The sequence below is a fragment of the Hippocampus bargibanti genome, linkage group LG02, assembly GCF_051943395.1.
Source record: "Hippocampus bargibanti isolate YZ-2025 linkage group LG02, ASM5194339v1, whole genome shotgun sequence".
NCBI lineage: Eukaryota > Metazoa > Chordata > Actinopteri > Syngnathiformes > Syngnathidae > Hippocampus > Hippocampus bargibanti.
Window position 1 is genome coordinate 31,553,806 of NC_142735.1, and position 20,611 is coordinate 31,574,416.

The 20,611-nt window shown below is 45.4% G+C and overlaps 1 protein-coding gene across 2 annotated transcripts; it reads right to left on the minus strand.

Annotated features, from left to right (window-relative positions):
- noa1 (nitric oxide associated 1) lies at positions 1-20,605 on the minus strand. 2 transcript variants are annotated; one of them, XM_088991003.1, is made up of 9 exons: positions 20,067-20,605; positions 10,282-11,190; positions 5,586-5,726; positions 5,404-5,517; positions 3,889-3,983; positions 3,686-3,817; positions 831-947; positions 641-758; positions 1-577 (listed from the first exon to the last, which is right to left on the minus strand). In XM_088991003.1, the coding sequence occupies exons 1-9, from the start codon at positions 20,473-20,475 to the stop codon at positions 339-341; spliced, it is 2,274 nt and encodes a 757-aa protein (XP_088847129.1). In that variant the 5' UTR covers positions 20,476-20,605; the 3' UTR covers positions 1-338. The 2 variants fall into 2 exon arrangements, with proteins under 2 accessions (XP_088847129.1, XP_088847128.1); XM_088991002.1 differs by having other exon boundaries at positions 641-947.
- Between the last annotated feature and the right edge of the window lie 6 nt (positions 20,606-20,611).

A 20,611-nucleotide genomic window follows, 5' to 3' on the forward strand; every position in this document is an offset into this window, starting at 1 on the left:
TAGTTTTGGGAGACTTTAAGTCATTTTTATTGGTGTTTTTCAGTTGACTAAAAATATCAGCCTGTGTATTTTGGGTATTTTAGATGCTATAAAATGTTTTTCTGATGTCAGTTACGAAACAAAAAATGGTGTCGGTTTTCCTTTAATGTTTAAACTAAGCTAAATAGTTCGTATGCCAATGTAAAATTTTGTTTTATTTTGGCGAATTGACATAGCGAAAATATCAAAGATGAATTCATTGACGCAGCTTTCTATCTGCCTTTTTGTCCACATCGGCGCTCACCACGTCAGACTTCGGTAGAATAAAGTTTTCTCAATTGAATTTTGCTTTCATGCATTCATAAGAGCGCAGGTGGTTTCCTCTTCTTTGCGTTCTTCAGCTGCCGCCTCAGGTTGCCGTCCCGCATCACTGCCGTCGTCAGCGTTTTGTAGGCAGTCGACTTATGGACGCGCGCCCCCTTCAGGGAAACCACGTGAGGAAGCAGCGGCGGTGTCCTCAGGCCATAAGCCGCCGCGGGCGGCCCGTGCAGCCTCAGCAGCGGCTGTTGGTCCTCCATGGCCGTCACCGCCACCCAACCTGGATGGGCGGGGTTTTTTTTTTGTCACTATAAGGCGGGCACCGGCGTCAGCGGTGGCCTACCTGCGGACGACAGCTTGATGTCGGCGGCGGCCTCTGTGTCACCTCGGCCCTCCAGCCGGAAATCCTGAGGCACCAACTCCGGGAAGTCTTTCATGCGCTGCGTCCCTCCCAACGGCACCTGTGGGATGGAAACCACAACAAAGCCGTCACCGCCATCACCCCAATTTGGAATGCGCAGGCCACCGCTCACCCCCAGCAGCTCACACCCGGCGTGTTTCCGATAAAGGGCGTCGGCTTTTTCCACACTGCTGATATGGACCGGAACTTGAGCGGATGCCATGACGGAAAACCAGCAGGACTTTTCTCCCTGGAAGTCAACAAGCCGAAATGTTGGGAGTCTTTCCCCAAGGGACGGATGCCAGCCCCCTTTAATACCAATACTACTAATAATAATAATAATAATACTAATACTACTAACACTAATGATACTGATAATAATAATGATAATAATACTAATATGTCTGTGTAAGCTCTCAGTCGTACAGGAGTGGTCCATCGATGAGAAGGTTTCTTCAGCCGTCATCTGTACTTCTTTGAAGGTGTCGGACCTTTCGCTTCTTATCCAATAATACTAATACTAATACTAATACTAATACTAATACTAATACTAATACTAATACTAATACTAATACTCATACTAATACTGACGAAGTTTCTTGGATAAGAAGCGAAATGTGCAACACCTTCAAAGAAGTACAGATGACGGCTGAAGAAACCTTTTCATCGACTAATACTAATAATACTAATACTACTAGTACTAATACCAATAATACTGATAATAATAATAATAATAATAATAATAATACATTTCATTTTAAGTGCCCTTCAAAGCTCTCAAGGACAGTTTACAGTCACAGACAAGCATAGGTACTATAATCACTAAAATACAATCACAAATATAATACCATTATAAATAGAAACAAGAGATAGAGCTACACAGAAAATGCAATTTTAAATAAGTGGGTTTTGAGATGGGATTTGAAGGTGGGAAGAGAATCGATGTTACGAATGTTGGGAGGAAGTGAGTTTGGGGGCAGAGCAGCTGAAAGCTCTGTCCCCCATCGTGCTGAGACGGGCGGGGGGAGGGGGCACACAGAGGTGGCGGGAGGAAGAGGATCTGAGGGAACCAGAGGGAATAGAAATTTGAAGGTCATATAGGTATGGGGGTCAAGGTTATGGATAGTGCAAAATGTATAAAGAAGAATTGTAATTATTTTTCGGATGATTATTTAATTTTCTTTATTTTGACATGCGCGTGCTGACACGCCACCATCACTTTCTTGGTCCCACTAGAACAGGGGTCGGGAAACTTTTTGACTTCGAGAGCCATAAAAGTAAAATATTTAGAAATGTTTTTCAGTGAGAGCCGCACACGCACACACGCGCGCCCACTTTTCAACAAAATGTCAGAATGTATTATTTAAAATAACTTTGTGATAGTACTCACCGTTAACATGAATGGTTTCCCATTCCTCATGATTGGTAAAAATCCAGCCAAACGATCGGAATGAAAGTCAACTTGCCGGGTCCATAGGCGAAGTTACTGCTAGCTAGCCTGCACACGGCTCATTAGCTTCCACACTTGCTTTCTGTTGTCTCGCGCAGAAGTATATTGATGCTAACGTTAGCATGGGGCTAGTTAAAATGCCACTGACATTTGACTGTTTCATCGATGGGATTGTTTCATTGCAAATTAGCCTCAGAACCTTTTCTCTCCACAAAGGCGAATCCTCCGGTGCATTCAAGCTGAAGTGTACTCGTCATTTGTTTGACTCGTCGGGCTTATTTAAAGGGGCCTTTACCTTTTTCAACATAACGGCCAGTATCATCCAATCAAAATTGTGCTTTCCACCAACTGCAGCCCCAACAGGAAATGAACAGCAAAAAAACGAGAATATTTATTTAGTTTTATCGGCGAGCCATATGCAGTCATCAAAAGAGCTATATATGGCTCGCCAGCCATAGGTTCCCGATCCCTGCACTAGAAGCACGCTGCTCTAAGAGACGAGATAATAATAATCCATTTAATTTCTAAGCGCCTTTCAAAACTCTCGAGGTCACTTTACAGTCACAGCATACGTTTTTCTGTGGGTGAGCAGCGGCAGCCACACACGCCAGCGTTCACTCAACCCGGAGGTTACTAAAATAGATAGAAAGCTAGAATAGCTAACTACATAGCCAGATAGCTAGATAGCAAATAGCTAGCCAGCCAGATAGCCAGTTAGCTAGCTAGGTATATAGAGAGCTGGATAGCCAAATAATAATAATAATAATAATAATAATAATCAATTTCATGGAGCAAGTGCAGTGCGACGGAACGTAAACAACGTCACAAAATGGCGGCGGCGTCCGCCTTCGCTCTTGATCGCCGAACGGTGCCGATGTCTGTTTCTACTTGTTCATACTTTGGGCTGGTTGTACTATTTTTTTCTCTTTTTTGTTTTGTATAGTATACTGATTTTTTGTCCCTCCCCGGAATTGTCAATTCCCGGATAAATTCGGGAATGACAGTGAATGAGTTAATATTCATTTATTTTCCCTCAAAATTGACAGGGTTGAGGTTTTTGTTGAATTTTAAATGTTTTAGTTTTTCCTTATAATATGTTAACATTCAGACAAATTACAGTCCAGTCAGCTCTGAAACATTCTGACCCAATTAGATATCTAGCTATCTAGCTTGCTATCTATTAGCTATCTATCTAGCTAGCTGGCTATCTATCCAGCTAGCTAGCTATCTATTAGCTGGCTGGATATCTAGTCGCTATGCATTAGCTAGCTAGCTGGCTATCTGTTAGCTATATATTAGCTAGCTGACTACCTATTAGCTCTTTATTAGCTAGCTGGCTAGCTTTCTTTCTATTTGAGTTATTCCGGGTTGAGTGAACGCTGGCGCATGTGGCTGCCGCTGCTCAACCAAAGAAAAACTTATCCTGTGACTGTAAAGTGATCTTGAGAGTTTGGAAAGGCGCTTATAAATGAAATGTATTATTATTGTTCATCTCGGGGGGGGGAGTGGTTACTTCTGGTTTTTGGACGCTAACTGACCTCCAAGAAGTCAATCCTGGCTAGCGCACCGACAAAGAGAGTCATTCCGGCCTTCAGGACGAACGTGCGAGGAACGATAGGCCGTGCAGGAACCACAGCTTTCACTTCCTGTTCGCAGAGAAGGCTCAGGATCTGTCGACAGTGATGCAACGTTCGTCTTGGTTGAGGATAAGCCGGCGAATCGCTGCGGCGGCGGGACTCACGTCGCGTTCCTTTGCGATTCCCGGTGTGTCAAAGAGCCAATGCGAATCTTTCAGCTCGTTGAAGGTCAGCGCGCTCGGACTGTCGTCCACATTTCCTGCATGAACGTTGATTTGTTATTATTATTATTTGTCATTTTGTATTTTTTTTCCCCTAGATGGCGGCGCGTGAACATGCAGCGGCTCCCCTCTCTCTCCCGGCAAATTGCCGTTTGTGTTTTTTATGTTTGTTAAAGTCATTCTAAGTGCCTTGCACGCTCGATCCGAGAGGACATTATAATAAATAACAATAACAATACTACTACTACGACTACTACTACTACTAATAATAATACATTTCATTTCTCAGCACCTTTCAAAACTCTCAAGGTCACTTTACAGTCACAGGATAAGATTTTCTGTGGGTGAGCAGCGGCAGCCACACGCGCCAGCGTTCACTCAACCCAGGAGTAACTTAAATAGATAGCTAGCTAGCCAGCAGATATAGATAATAGATAGCCAACAGATAGCTAGCTAGATAGCTAGCCACCTAGATAGCCCTATAGCTGATAGCTAGCTAATACACTGAATGTCACTATTAAATACAGATAGAAAGCTAGCTAGTAGATAGATAATAGATAGCCAACAGATAACTAGCTCGATAGCTAGCCACCTAGATAGCCCTATAGCTGATAGCTAGCTAATACACTGAATGTCACTATTAAATACAGATAGAAAGCTAGCTAGTCAGCTAGTAGATAGATAATAGATAGCCAACAGATAACTAGCCACCTAGCTAGCCCTATAGCTGATAGCTAGCTAGCTAATACATTGAATGTCACCATCAAATACAGATAGAAAGCTAGCTAGCCAGATAGTAGATAGATAATAGATAGCCAACAGATAGCTAGCTAGATAGCTAGCCACCTAGATAGCTCTATAGCTGATAGCTATATAGCTAGATAGTTAGCTAGTAGATAGATAATAGTCAACAGATAACTAGCTAGATAGCTAGCCACTTAGATAGCCCTATAGCTGATAGCTAGCTAATACACTGAATGTCACTATTAAATACAGATAGAAAGCTAGTCAGCTAGTAGATAGGTAATAGATAGCCAACAGATAACTAGCCACCTAGATAGCCCTATAGCTGATAGCTAGCTAGTCAGCTAGCTAATACATTAAATGTCACCATCAACTACAGATAGAAAGCTACCTAGCCAGCTAGTAGATAGATGATAGCCAACAGATAGCTAGCTAGATAGCTAGCCACCTAGATAGCTCTATAGCTGATAGCTATCTAGCTAGATAGTTAGCTAGCTAATACAATGAATGTCACTATTAAATACAGATAGAAAGCTAGCTAGCTTTTTGACGAGAACTCGAAATGTAACTACCGACAGACTGTTGCACGCAAACGCTGCTCTCCCAAAATTTCCCCCAGCTGTATGTCATGTATATTAGCATATTTGACAATAAAGCCGACTTTGACTTAAAACGGACGCCCAGCCACTTCATTCGACCAACCCCGTTTCTCACCGGAGGTCCCGCGCTCTTTGTCGTCGTCGTCGTATTCCCCAAAGGCCAGCGCGTCCGAATCAAAGGCGATTGTTCCTTGTTCGACTTTGGGCAGGAAAGTTCGACCCACGCGACCTGGGCGGAAAAGGGCAAGTGGGTTCGGGGGTCACGGCCCCGGAGTGCCTTCCTGTCTCACCCTGTACCGACTAAGTATCCCTGGCGGTGAAGATCTTTGAGGTTGTCCTCCGCCTGCCGGCGACATTCCTGGAGGCGCTCGTGCCGTCGAAACATCCGGTATGGCGTGGGGTTGATGATGGGGAACTTGAGCAGGTCCAGAGTGGTCCCTGCCCACGCCATTGGCGCAAAAGACAATCACAACAATTTGTCATACGGCAACCGGCAAAGGTTTCGCCTATCATCTCCATTAGCTTTTGGCGGCTAATTGAGGTCGCTGTTGTAGCGACCTGAGGCAAACCAGACCCAGAGCATTGAAACGCCAAAGATGGCTATTCGTTTTGCTCAAACCGCTGCGCTCCTCGGTGGTCGTGGAATTTGCCGGCGGAAATGACAAACGTTTCAATCTCAATTTAAAGGACAACCGACACCTCCGGACAAGTTGCGTCCATAATTGGTAAAATCACTTCAAATGACTTCTACTGAGCGCATTTGACAAAAATTCCACCGAATATAGCTATCTTTTACCTTTTAAGACTTGCGCTGAATATTTATGAAGTCTTGTTTTTGAGTTGATGACGATCCCCTAAGTGACATCACGGAGGGAACGCCCGTGACCGAGAAAGCGACACACAATGCATTTTGGGTACTTTTTTTCGTCTGAAAACATCATGTTGATTGAGAAATTAGAAGGAAAACTACATAAATAACGCGATGGTGAATCGTTGTGTGTTGCAGCCAATTGCAGTAACACACATAAAGAAGGAGCTTGTGCGCCATATTGGAGTCCAGACGGATCGAATTGATACGGAAGTACTTCTTTCATCGATTGCAAACATTTATGCTTTCCTCTTCAGAACTATTTGAATTACAGTAAAGTCTCGTTATATCGATATCGGATATATCGATAGTCCCGGTTATATCGATATTTTTTCGGACTCCCTTGAATATCGATATAACGAGACTTTACTGTATATTCATAACTGGATGAGTAACAAGAAAGCATCTTCTCCAAATCTGAACTCTCTGAAGCTGTTGTTTTGATTCTGGAGCAAGGCAGTTTGTGAAGGAGTGTCTGCCAGTCTCGAGCTGATTTTGCAGTTTTGGGACATATTAAGTCATTTTTATTGGTGTTTTGCATTTCACAAACAATTGAACCTGCGTGTTTTGGGTATTTTAGAAAAATACTTTGCTGATGCCCGTTAGGAAACAAAAAATGGTGTCGGTAGTCCTGTAAGACTTTTTCTTTCTTTTGACACGTCATGAACGGAGAGGTTGCACGCACTACAGGCTTCTTATCCGAATAGGGGGAACCTGTATGTGTCGGTATGATTTGCGGTGGATTCTTCTCAAACGCAGACCCGCGGAACCGCTTGGAAAGGCACTTCCGATAATGGTGTACGCAAAGAACACGGATGCGCCTTTGCACCCTGGGTTTAGAATTTAGGAAGCGTTTTCAATTAAAGGACAACCGACACCATTTTTTTGTTTCCTAACTGACATCAGAAAAACGTTTTATAGCACAGGTGTCAAAGTCAAGGCCCGCGGGCCAAATCCGGCCCGCCACATCATTTTTTTCGGCCCGCGAAAGCAAATCAAACTTGTTAAATTCAATGATGATTGCTAAAATCTGAGCCAAAATGTCATATTTTTGGATGTCAACCACAATAAAAGTCATTATTCTTGACTTCAGATATGAAAACGAGTTATTCATTAATTTGCTGTGTGCTCTATATGTAATATTTGAAGGGATTTAAACATTCTAATGGGTTCCCCAAATTCATAACGGGCCTCGAGAGGAAACCATAACTACAATGTGGCCCAAAAAATGCCTTTGACAGCCCTGTTTTATAGCATCTAAAATACCCAAAACACGCAGGCTGATATTTGTTAGTCAAATGCAAAACACCCATAAAAATGACTAAAAGTGTCCCAAAACTGCCAAAAAATGAGCTGGGATCTGGGCAGATTAAGAAAGTCCCGCCCCCTTGTTCGTGACGTCACGCCAGCATACTCCTTCACAAACTGCCCTGCTCCAGAATCAAAACAATGGCTTCAAAGAGTTCAGATTCAGAGAAGATGCTTCCTTGTTACTCATCTAGTTATGAATATCCACTCTTGGACTATTTTCACCGACACACCAAAATCTACAAGGTTTTTCGGGGCTGCTCGCGAGCGGCGTAGCAGCTCTGTATGGAGCTTTGAGACGCCGGCGTAGGAGGGGGAAGCGAGCCGGCGTGCTCGTCAAGCTACGGCAGCGTGGATTTCGAACGCCGCTCCCATCGATCCACCTCGCTAATCTACGCTCACTACCAAACAAGATGGACGAACTTCTGCTTCTCACAAAGACCAATAAAACGTTTGCCCGCTCTGCTGCGCTGTGCTTCACTGAGACCTGGCTCAGTGACCGCCACCCAGATTCCGCGCTACACCTAGCCGGATTCCGTCTCCTTCGGGCCGACCGTGACACGGAGCAATCGGGGAAATCCAAAGGCGGTGGACTATGCTTCTACATCAACGAAGAATGGTGCACCGATGTCACGATGCTCGACGCACACTGCAGCCCTGGTTTGGAATCGCTGTCTCTCAACTGCAAGCCATTCTACTTGCCACGTGAGTTCGCTTCCTTTATTCTCGTTGCGGCGATCGAGCAGTTTACAAACTCGCCCGAAACAGGCTGACGAAGGAAATTAACATCGCAAAGAAAAGTTATGCGGAGAGGCTTAAGAAACAGTTCTCCGCTAACGACTCTGCATCAGTGTGGAATGGCCTGAAAGCAATAACAAATTATCGTTTACCTTCCCCCCAAGCAGTGTACAACAATGGTATGGCTGATGAGTTAAATACATACTTTTGCCGATTTGAAAAGGACACCACCATTTCCCCGGTCTGCCCACCATTACCAGAAACTACCGTATCTCCGCCCTCTGCCCTACAGATCCACGAACTGGACGTTAGACGGCTCTTCAAGCAGCAGAAGATCAAGAAAGCTGCAGGACCTGACAGAGTGTCCCCCTCCTGCCTGAGAGTCTGCGCTGACCAGCTGGCTCCGGTCTTCACACAAATCTTCAACAGATCCCTCGAGCAGTGTGAAGTCCCATTCTGCTTCAAACAGTCTACTATCGTCCCAGTTCCAAAGAAACCAGCACCTTCGGGATTGAACGACTATAGACCTGTCGCTCTGACGTCTGTGGTCATGAAGTCCTTTGAACGCCTAATGCTGAACCACCTGAAGAACATCACCGGACCTCTGCTAGATCCTCTTCAGTTTGCCTACCGGGCAAACAGGTCTGTGGAGGATGCAGTCAACATTGGACTGCACCACATCCTCGACCACCTCGACAACACAGGAACCTATGCAAGGATCCTGTTTGTGGACTACAGCTCTGCGTTCAATACCATCATCCCAGAACTCCTCATCCCCAAACTTCTCCAGCTTGGTGTGTCCCCCGCGATCTGCCAGTGGACCCTCAGCTTCCTGACAGGACGGACACAACAGGTCAGACTGGGAAATATATCATCCACAACACGAACCACGAGCACTCGAGCACACTTCTCTCTCTACACGAACGACTGCACCTCAACGCACCCAGCTGTCAAATTCATCAAGTTCGCAGACGACACCACGGTCATCGGTCTCATCAAAGACGGCGACGAGTCTGCGTACCGACAACAAGTGGAGCAGCTGGAGCTCTGGTGCAGCCGTCACAACCTGGAGCTGAACACGCTCAAGACAGTCGAGATGATCGTGGACTTCAGGAAACATCCATCACCACAGCTACCCCTCACACTATCCAACTGCCTGGTGTCAACCGTTGAGACCTTCAAGTTCTTGGGAATCACAGTCTCCCAGGACATGAAGTGGGAGGTCAACACCAACTCTGTCTTGAGAATGGACTTGCTGAGGCTGCTAAAGAAGCATGGCCTGCCACAGGAGGTGCTGCAACATTTCTACACGGCTGTCATCGAATCCATCCTGTGTTCTTCCATCACCGTTTGGTTCGGGGCCGCCACAAAAATGGATAAAATCCGACTTCAACGGACAGTTAGGACGGCGGAAAAAATCATTGGCACCGCCCTACCCACTCTCGAGTACTTGCACACTGCAAGAATCCAAACTAGGGCGCGGAAAATCCTACTGGACCCTCCGCACCCTGCCCACCACCTTTTCCAGCTACTCCCCTCAGGCAGGCGCTACCGATCCATGCGCACCAAATCCAGCAGACATTTAAACAGCTTCTTCCCCCAAGCCATTAACTCTTGAACTCTTTGAACTCTTTCAACAGTAGGCAAAATGGAACTGTATAGTGCCACTTAGCAGTTTTTTTGACAACGATACTAGTGCAGCGTGTTCTACCGGAAACAAATTCCTTGTGTGTTCTACATACTTGGCAATAAAGATGATTCTGATTCTGATTCTGAATATGATTCAAAGACTTCTGAAGAGGAAAGCATAAATGTTTGCAATCGATTAAAGAAGTCCTTCCGTATCAATTCGAGCCATCCTGACTCCAACGTAGCGCCCAGAAAATGCACAAGATGGCGCACAAGCTCTGTTGGAAACGGGCTGATTTGTCCACTGGGAATTTGTGTAAACTTCTTTATGCACAATTGACTGCGACCCACAATGATTCACCATTGCGTTATTTATGTAGTTTTCCTTCTAATTTCGGCCTTTGCTGAACTCTTGCGGGACATAATGCAACAAGTAATCCTCTGGCTCACCAGGCCACGGGGAAATGGTCGCTTTGCCGATGACGTCGGAGGCTTTGGACTTGCAGTAGTCGGACTGAAGCAGCGTATTGAAGAGCGTGGACTTGCCGGAATTAGCGCTTCCCACCAGGTAGACGTCACCTTTGTATTTCCACGCCCTCTGCAGGCTGGAGATCAAAGCCTCGATGCCGTACCCAGTCTTGGCGCTGATCAGGTGGATGTCGCTCACCTGAGCCCCGAAGCCGGCATCCTGACACAAGCGGCCCAGGTGCCGTTGGATTCGTTGCAGGTAGTTGGGCGAGTCGGCGGGAAAGAGGTCAATCTTGTTACCCAGAACCACCACGTTCTTGTTGCTGCCCACCAAGTCCGGAAGGTCCGGTACGATGGAGTCAGGGACATCCATGAGGTCCACAGTGAGAAGCACCAGCGCCTTCTGCGAGCGGATGCGCTGCACCACGCGGCGGAACTCGTCCTTGGACACTTGCAGGTTCAGAGCCTTTTGGTGGTGGCGCAACAAGTGGCAGCGCTGGCAGGTGGCGCTGCCGAGACGGTCCTCCCGGAGCAGTACCTTGTACTTCTCGCTAGGCAAGTACCCCGGCGCGCCACTGTCGGCGCAATGCAGGATGGCGCCGCAGCCCGAGCAGCCGGTATCGCTAACAGGTTGCTCCGAATCCGCTGTCCCGTATATCTTGTGCTCATCTTTCGGTCTCTTCTTTTTCTTGCAGGAGGCCACCGTACTCGGGCACAGCGGGAAATCAGTGTCATGGAATTGAATGAGTGATTCCGACGTGGGGTCCGGTCCAGTGGTGTCCTTCAAACTAGGTTGCGCGCGAGTCCGCTGAGGAGCGCGGGGAGGCGATGAGGGTGGAGGCCGACTTTGCTGTAAAGTGAAAGTTGGTACGACCAACTCCTCCTCTGGATCTGAAAGGACATGAGAGCTGGTCAAAGAGCGACTGCGGCGGGAAATCTAACGACAACAATGTTAAAGGGCTCGTCACAAAAAAAGGAACTCTACTTTGCGAGGAGGGGTGTGGGTGAGGCTTGGCTCACGAATGGCATCATTTTCTACAGTCCCTGACAAAAGTCCTCCAAGCTCACGGGAGCCATACACGATATTAATTCTTTTTCTAAGGAATCGTGACTTTATGATCTGACGTTATTGTAGCATATTTGTGTATTCAAAATGAAATACAGTGAGACCTCAACTTACGAACTTAATTGGTTCCCAGACAGAGAGTGTAAGTGTGTATCTCAAAAAGAAAATTCCCATAGGAAACCATTAAAATGGGAATAATCCGTTCCCGGGTTTCCATAAAATATACTTTTCAACTAAATAAGCCTTAAAACTACACACAACATACCTTATTCTATGTATAATAAATGTGCTATTGTATTGTAATGAAAGAAATACACTGCATTGTATCATGAAGTCACTTTATTTACATTTGTGATGGTCATTTATGGCTTCATGGAATGGCGTTGGAGGTCGAAGGTCAAAGAGAATTGCTGTTTGGAAAGAGAGGTGCATTACATGAGGACTGTAATTAAAGAAATAAACTGTGCTGTAAAATAAAGTTTTATTCATGGTCGTTGATGGCTTATGGAAGGAGAGTCACCTTCCATAAGGACTGTTGGTAACTTAACCTCTGGTGCTGTTCGGTCGTGTGCTTCCGCCGAAGATCACTCCGCCAGCCGTGGTGGGTGTGTATTATGAAAATAGTGCTTATTATAAGGTTTAATTTTCATAAATTTGACGTTTGTAAGACGAGAAGTTTGTAAGATAAGGTGTTTGTAAGTTGAGGTCTCACTGTATATGTATTAATTCCTACATTATTTTGTATGTGACAAAACTTTTGTCCAAGCAAAATCTGACCTTTCTGTCCTAATTAAATAATAAAACTCAATGAATGATACAAAACTTTACTTTGGTATAATAAGCATAATCTAGAGAGCTTTGCTATCTATTCCCTAGGTATTAGCTATCTATTCGCTAGCCATTGGCGATCTATTCGCTAGCTATTAGCTATCTATTCGCTATCTATACGCTAGCCATTGGCAATCTATTCACTAGCTATTAGCTATCTACCCGCCGAAACATGTCAGCTAATTGAACACCTACACTGTCTGTAAGTAAAGAATCTGCTTAATATTATTAGCTATCTATTCGGTAGCCATTGGCTATCTTTTCACTCACTAGCTAGCTTGCTTTTTATTTGAGTTACTTCCGGGTTGAGTGAACGCTGGCGCGTTTGGCTGCCGCCGTTCACCCACAGAAAAAAATATCCTGTGACTGTAAAGTGACCTTGAGAGTTTTGAAAGGCGCTTAGAAATGAAATGTATTATTATTATTTGCCTTTCATATAAGCCATTTCTGATTCCAATAGATCAACTACAAGTCAGGTTATTATTTGTTGTACGTGTTGCGCTCTCCACTATAGTAAGGGAGATACGGTGTTGTGGGATCCAGAAAAAAACCACAAGACAAGCAATGTGATACGTCTTGACTCAACAGTGGTTTACTTCGAATGCCCCGATCTAATGCAAACGTACGCGCACAACAATTTCCGGTCCAACGATCTAAATCGGTCCGACACGAAACATGAACCGAAGCAGGCGTTCCATGTTTAAATAAACATTTTCGATATATATCATTTGTAAACCAATAGAACTACGCGAATGTAACCAAAATAGGAAATACGATAATTTACAACCTGTCACATACTCCCCCTCAAAATAGATGTTGTCCCCAACATATGTACTAGTAAATACATAAATACGCTGGACGACGTGCCCAAAACAATGACGCACGGTATTATGAACTGCATCCAAATATGAACTATAATAATGAACAGTTTACAGACTGGAACTCTTTTCATACATTCTGTTTACATTATAACAATCAACAATTCACAGACTGGAACTCTTTTCATACATTCCGTTTTACTTATACAGGGCTCATCGGGGTCTTCTTGTTTCCATCTCACTGTTCTATTAAACCGAAGTGTCGATTAACCATTTCTGTAGTATTTCGTGGCATAATAGGGGTGTGCGCCATACATCCAAGGCATTGTCTGTTCACCATGATATGGTACTGTCCCTACATTGTAGCAAGATGGCGAACCAAGGCGATCATACGTGAATACCTTGGGTCTCCTGTGTTCTCGTCGTGGCCGTTGATTTCCCCCAATATCAGGATTACTGGGGGGTGGCTGGGGAAAAGGGGGACACACTGTCACAGGTGGATCATTTTCCGGACCAATGTTGCCCTCCTGAGATTGGTCAACTTCCGCAGCTCCCGGCTCCGTCCCCGGCAGTTCATTCCCCAGTTGATTGTCATCATGGTGGGTTGTCTCCACAAAGCTCACGTCCCGCGGTTCTGGTGAGTCTGGTCGGGTGCTCTGGCGATGCAACACTGGATAATACTCATCCTCCTCATCATCCTCTTCCGGATCCATTTCCGGCATCTTGTTCGGTCGTTGCCGAGTGGACTTTTCCTTGGACTGGGACTGTAGTGAAGTCTCGAATGGCAAATGATCACATGGCAGCAAGAGATTGCGGTGGAGTATCCTAGATCTGCCCTTCCCCCTCTCAGGTTTCAGCTCATAAACTGGAATGTCTTGGCTGACTTGACGAACCACTGTATGAACAACATCCTCCCAGTGGTTTCTCAGTTTGCCTGAACCTCCACGTGGGGTTAAGTTTCGAACCAGAACACGATCACCGGGCAACAGGGTAGAATACTTTAGTTTACTGTCATATAGTCTCTTACTCCTGGCAGCAGCTTTGTTGTTATTTTCTTGCGTGATCGCATACGCTTCCTCCATGCCCTGTTTCCACTTCTTCACATAGTCCTTCTGGTTGGTTTCACCCTGGTTCGAGTCTGGATTCAAACTAAACAACATATCAACTGGCAAACGTGGTGAACGTCCATAAAGTAAGTAAAAAGGTGAGAACCCTGTCACCTCACTTTTGGTACAGTTGTAAGCATAAACGAGTTTGTTTAGTGAGTCTTTCCAGTTACTCTTTTGTTTCTCTGTCAGTGTCTTTAACATCTGGATCAGTGTTCGATTAAATCGTTCAACTTGTCCATTTCCCTGTGGATGGTAGGGGGTTGTCCTTGAACCCGCAACCCCACAATATTCCTTCAGTTGAGCAAAAAGTTGATTTTCAAATTCACCACCCTGATCATGGTGAATTCGAAGGGGGAACCCAAACTTTAAAGCATAGTCATTAAAGATTTTGTCTGCCGCTGTTTTGCCAGCTTTGGACGTTGTAGCATAAACTTGAGCGAAACGTGTAAAATGGTCTACTAGCACAAGCACGTATTCATAACCACCCTTACATTTGTCAAGATGCAAAAAGTCAACGGAGACAAGTTCAAAAGGCTGAGTAGTCACAATATTAGTAAGAGGGGCTCTGGTCTCACGGTTGGGCTTTTTGTGTTTTAGGCACACACACTCTCTCAGTACATAGTCCTCTATTTCTTTTTGCATAAAGGGCCAGTAAAAACGATCCCTTACAAGGGAAAGAGTCCTTTCTACACCATGGTGGCCCATTTCATCATGCAGCTCTTTTAACACTGTCACCTTGTGTTTTTCAGGAAGCAGTAGTTGGGTTCTGTTTGCCGTTTTTCTGTACAAAACACCTCTGTCATTAAAGTGTAGCTTGTCCCATTCCCTCACAAGACAAACAACTTGAGGACAATGCTTTCTTAGTTCAGTACCTAGCGGTTTCGTCTCCGCCAGTTTGTATCTAATAATATGTCCTATAATGGGGTCAGTCTCTTGATCTAGCTTGATCTGTCCAACAGTCAATGGGGCTATCGGTGTGTTTAGTGACACCTCGGCACACATAGCTGAGATTCCCATAGACCAAGCTGCACTAGACTCGTTCTGTTGGTCAACCGCTTGTACGGCAGCACTCACAGCATCATATGACATTTCTTTTGTACATCCTTCCATATATGTTACCATATCAAGGGGCATCCTAGATAAACTGTCTGCATCAACATTTTCCTTACCGGGACGATATTTAACAGTAAAATTAAAATCAGAAAGTTCTGCGACCCACCTGCACCCAGTTGCATTTAACTTAGCAGTCGACAGTACATACGTGAGTGGATTATTGTCACTATACACAGTGAAGAATGGTGCATAGTACAAATAATCACGAAACTTGTCTGTGATCGCCCACTTAAGCGCCAAAAATTCCAACTTGCCCGAGTGTAAATTATAATTCTTCTCAGCTGCAGTTAATGTCCGAGAGCCATAGGCTATCACGCAAAGTTTGCCATTTTGTCTTTGGTACAACACAGCACCTAAACCCCGGTTAGAGGCATCTGTATGCAAAATGAAAGGATGCGCGAAGTCAGGAAAACCTAAAACTGGTGGTTGAACTAAACAGTCTATTAGCTGCTCTAACACTGACTGATGCTCATCACTCCACTCAACACGTGTGTTGGAAGACACACTGTTATGTCTCACTTTCCATTTTTGTCTTTGATGCTGCTGAGTCTCAACATTCAGAGGGGCTTTAAGCAAAGCATACAAGGGACTAGCGATACAAGAGAAATCTTTGATGTATTGCCTATAATAGCTTAATAGTCCCAAAATGGCTCGAAGCTCACCGACAGTGCCTGGCTGCTTGTTTTTCAGGGCACGCACTGCTGCTGTATCTGCCGGGTCCATTCTGCTCCCCTCAGCAGAGACAATCCTGCCGAGGTACCTCACTTCCGGCTTAAAGAGGTCACACTTTCGGGCTTTGAGTTTTATTCCATTTTCCCTGAGACGTCGCAACACTCGTCTGACGTCCTCAACGTGGTTGTCAAATGTCCCGCTGAAAACAAGAATGTCATCAAGATAGGGGACACATATTTCGTCCCGTAACCCCTCCAGACATTGTTCCATACACCGCTGGAACGCTGCTGGTGCATTCATGAGTCCAAACGGAATTCGAATCCATTCATAAAGGCCCCAAGGGGTCACGAAGGCAGTCAGGTGTCGGCTCCCTTTGGACATGAACCCCTGGTGGTATGCTTTGCCTTGGTCCAGCAGCGAGAAGATGGTGTTACCCCCAAGGCTATCCACCACGTCCTGTACCCGTGGGATGGGGTGCCGGTCAGGGTGTGTTTTCCGGTTCAGCTCTCTGTAATCAATACATAAGCGCAGTGTACCATCTTTTTTCCTGACACAGACGACAGGGGATGAGTAGGAGGAAGTGGACTTTTCCACCCACCCCTGCGCTATCAAGTCGTGTAAATAGTCTTTCACCTCTCTGTACATTGGCTTTGGGACAGACATATATGTCTTTGAAACAGGCTCAGTGTCTTTCAACAAAATGTCCATTTGTAGGTTTTCCACACACCCTATGTCGTCGTCCGATTTTGAAAATGATGCCGATTCCTCTCTCAACATCTGCTGAACGGTCTTTCTTTTATCTTCGTCCAAATGAGAAAGATCTATTGGGGGGTCCCACTGCTCACTGAGAGCGATGGTGGTATTCTGGACATGGACCTCATTGACAACCACTGAAGGAAGGTCCCTTTTAAATATGTTAGCTGGGTAGACAGACCCTACCGACTGCACTGTACCAATAATAGCCTTTACTGGAAACCTAATATCATGATTAGTAGGGTTCTGGACACTAACAACTATCCTAGGGATGGAACCTGCCTTAACTGAGACCAACGAGTCACAAAGCTCGAGGCCATCTGGCCACTGTGGGTTTTCACTTGGCTCAAAAACCAATGTAACATCTTCCTTAAAGGGCTTAGCCTGTACTTTGCATGGAATAATAAGTGAGCTATGCCTGGCTATAGTGAATCTCTCATTTGTTGTTTTTACACGGTACTCATGTGCTTGTCCCAGACTAACTGCTTTTATGAAAGTGGCAGCTTTATTGCGCTTAAGGTGGGGAAAAGCTAGTCTAACCGATTTCAAGAGCTTTTCTGTATCCCCTGTTTGTGACTCATTAGAGAGGCTATCTAACACAAGACGCTCAATGACATTAAACCCTATGATAGGACACTGTTGCTGGTCACCTTTTAGTACTAATACTGGTACAAGTAGCCCTGGATCATTAGCACCAAGTTTAAATGATATCTCAAGCCATCCTACATAAGGCATATCCGTTCCATTAGCTGCCACAATATTGAGAGTGTTATCAGGGTCAATAAGTTCATTCACATTTTTCAATGACACGTCAGGTAAGTTTGTTTGTTTCCATAACTCATCTACAGCACACACCTGGGACCCCGAGTCCCAGAGTGCTTCAACCCTTTTGTTACCCAAAAAGCACCGAATAAGACATTTCTTTCCCACTAACTCCCTGACCGAAGGTAATTTGCCACACTGGTTCTTATCTGTACGCTCGACAAATGACTGCTTATGTCTCTTCTGAACGGGGCCACGTGTGTGGGGCTTACATTCCATTTTCATAGCACCACTGTAACACTGGGACCTATCTGTCTCTGTGGTCACACCATGTCCCACTGGAGTAACCCTTTCTAGTTTAAAGCATGGTTCCTAGCTGAGTTCTGTGCTTTGCAGCCTGCTCTGAAATGTTCACTACTTCCACATTTAAAACAGTGCTGACAATATTCTTCACCTGTCTGAATACAAGAATAACACCTGGGCTGAGGGCGACGGGGCATGTAGTACTGCGGAGGGGCGAACCGCTGCTGGAACTGTGCTGCCCCCCTCATCGGCCTGGGCCCTGGTGCTGGGTGGTACTGCTGAAGAGCTGATGGGGAGTGCTGGGTGTAGTAGTGCCTGGCTGGTGGATCTACCTGATATTGTGAAGGTGGAGTGAAGGCGACCTGTTCAGGGTAGTGGTCAGGCAGGCGTTCAGGTCCTCCGCTGGTGGGCTGAGAAGTGGCTGTTGGTTTCTGAATAGTCTCTTTGATCTGGGACACTTCTGCACGCAGCTCTTTTAACAGCATCATCTCTGACCTCATCTCTTTGATCTCTGAAAGGAGTTCATTCGGCACAGTAACAGTATTCTGCTTTAAGACTGTCTTCTTCCCAATCGGGACTGGTGTGTCATCTACCTGGACAGTGTTCAGCGTTGTCACCCGTGCAGCAGCATTTTTCTTTTTTTCCTGTCGCTCTTTTTCATTTGCACATGCCATGTTTAATTTTTCTAACAGTACTTCATCTGATGTGGTGGTTAGCAGGAGGAAAGGTTGCATGTCACTCTTTACATTGTCACTCTGTAACCCCGTCAGAACTGTGTGCAGGAATAAACTCTGGACCAACGTGGGATCATACTTCACCCCTGATTCAGCTTCTTGAGATGCAAAAAGAATCCTTTGACGAAGATCCATTGCACGCAGTAGAAATTTCTGTGGGGACTCTTTATTAGTCTGCACTTCCGATGAGAGCTGCTTGTACAACTCAGTGGCTCCTCTCTCTTGATAGTGAGATCGGAGAATCCTTCGTAAAGAAGTTAGGGTAAGATTTTCTTTCCCTTCGAGGTAGCTTCTCAACTGCAGACCTGGTGTTATGGCACGAACCACTGCATCGATGATCTCATCCCCCTGGTAGCCTTTACTGAGCCCACTTTCTATCTGTCTGACCAAATTAGGAAATGTGAGTTTATCTTTTTGTCCGAGTTCACCTATTTGTCCAGATATTTTGAAATCTTTGCGCCAGGGGGCAGTGTCTGGGGGCACTATGCTTCTCTTTCGCACTGCATCCCGACCTTTTTCACTTGGTTTGGCTATTCCTGGTTCAAAATCTTTTATACTTTCAATCAAGTCCTTTATACGTAGCAAATCTGACATTCCTCCATCTTCTAGCTCTAATTCAGCTCTTTCAATGTAGGTTGACACAATATTAATTAGTTGGCCTCGAGTCTTTCCTGTAAGTTGCTCTCTTTCCAGTCCAGATATTTGGATTTCAGCACATAACTCTGACAACTGTTGAAAATTCAGTCCAAATAACTTGCCTTTGATGTCCAACTGTAATTCCTCTAACGCCATTTTCGAGAGGGTAGACGCAGTTCAGCTGGCCGGATTCACTTCAAAGTCTTCCAGTGCCCTCTAGTGGTGGCTGTACGCACAGAGATGCAACTAGAGCACATGTAGAAACAAACCAGTAAACGGCGACGCCACTCCGACTGGGTTGATTGGGGATATTCGGCGCGAGCTTCTACCCACGGCGAGTAGACAACACTCGAACGCAAATATCCCAGCGGTGCCTCCAAAATGTTGCGCTCTCCACTATAGTAAGGGAGATACGGTGTTGTGGGATCCAGAAAAAAACCACAAGACAAGCAATGTGATACGTCTTGACTCAACAGTGGTTTACTTCGAATGCCCCGATCTAATGCAAACGTACGCGCACAACAATTTCCGGTCCAACGATCTAAATCGGTCCGACACGAAACATGAACCGAAGCAGGCGTTCCATGTTTAAATAAACATTTTCGATATATATCATTTGTAAACCAATAGAACTACGCGAATGTAACCAAAATAGGAAATACGATAATTTACAACCTGTCACATACGTACTTCAAAAAAATGCAATGATATACGACTGCGAGTAGAGTGCGCTCGGTTCACTGAACAGAAACAATCGCGGTGGAATATCGGTCACTGTAGCGTACCTAATTAATTTCTGATTCTGATTCCATCCTCCACACTCCACCCGTTGTGGACCAGTCTATTCAGAGAAAGGTAAACAACGCACAATACAAAAACCTACACATATGAGAGCATCCAACACAGTGAAAGCTCGACATTTTGTATTATGGTTGAGCGTGAAGTTCGTGTCCCGCGCATGCGCAATGCCGACCTTCGAGCTCCTCAAACCAGAAGCATTCTTCCCGGGCGGGATCCACCGTGCAGCTCCGTTCGCGTACACGCGACTGTCCGCCGTGCGTTTGGCTACTGGAGGCGCGTCCCGAAGGGGCCTTTGAACCTGGAAGTGGCAGGGTCCATCTTGCGGAGCGCCGGAGCGCGAGCCCCAAGGTTACAGCTACGCGCGCCGCATTCAACATGATCCTCGGGTCGTATTTATCGCAACATCGCCGTCTTTTTCCGCGCGGAAATGACGTTCCTCGGCTTCCGAGTGGGTTTAAGGGCTGTTTACGAACATTACCGCCATCTAACGATATTCCTCGGGTGAAAATGATACTAAGAAAGCCTTTAATAATCACACAATTGGGACATTTGTAAAAAAAAAAACAATCGATCACTAACATGGCCTTTTTAAGACCTACAAAAGTTCGCTTCTTAACTTGTTGTAAATTATCCACTTGTCCTCGGAAATTTAAGTAACAGTGACGGATTGGGTCTAAATGTTAACCCCACCGCCCTCTCCCATAAAATCAACAAAAA

Excerpts from the sequence above, each read along its gene's own strand:
- noa1 (XM_088991002.1), bottom strand. The coding sequence starts at position 20,475 with ATGTTAGTGATCGATTGTTTTTTTTTTTACAAATGTCCCAATTGTGTG. Across the intron at positions 5,518-5,585 it reads CCGCCAGGGATACTTAGTCG|GTCGCGTGGGTCGAACTTTC; the intron begins GTACAGGGTGAG and ends TTTTCCGCCCAG. Across the intron at positions 578-640 it reads CATCAAGCTGTCGTCCGCAG|GTTGGGTGGCGGTGACGGCC; the intron begins GTAGGCCACCGC and ends CCGCCCATCCAG.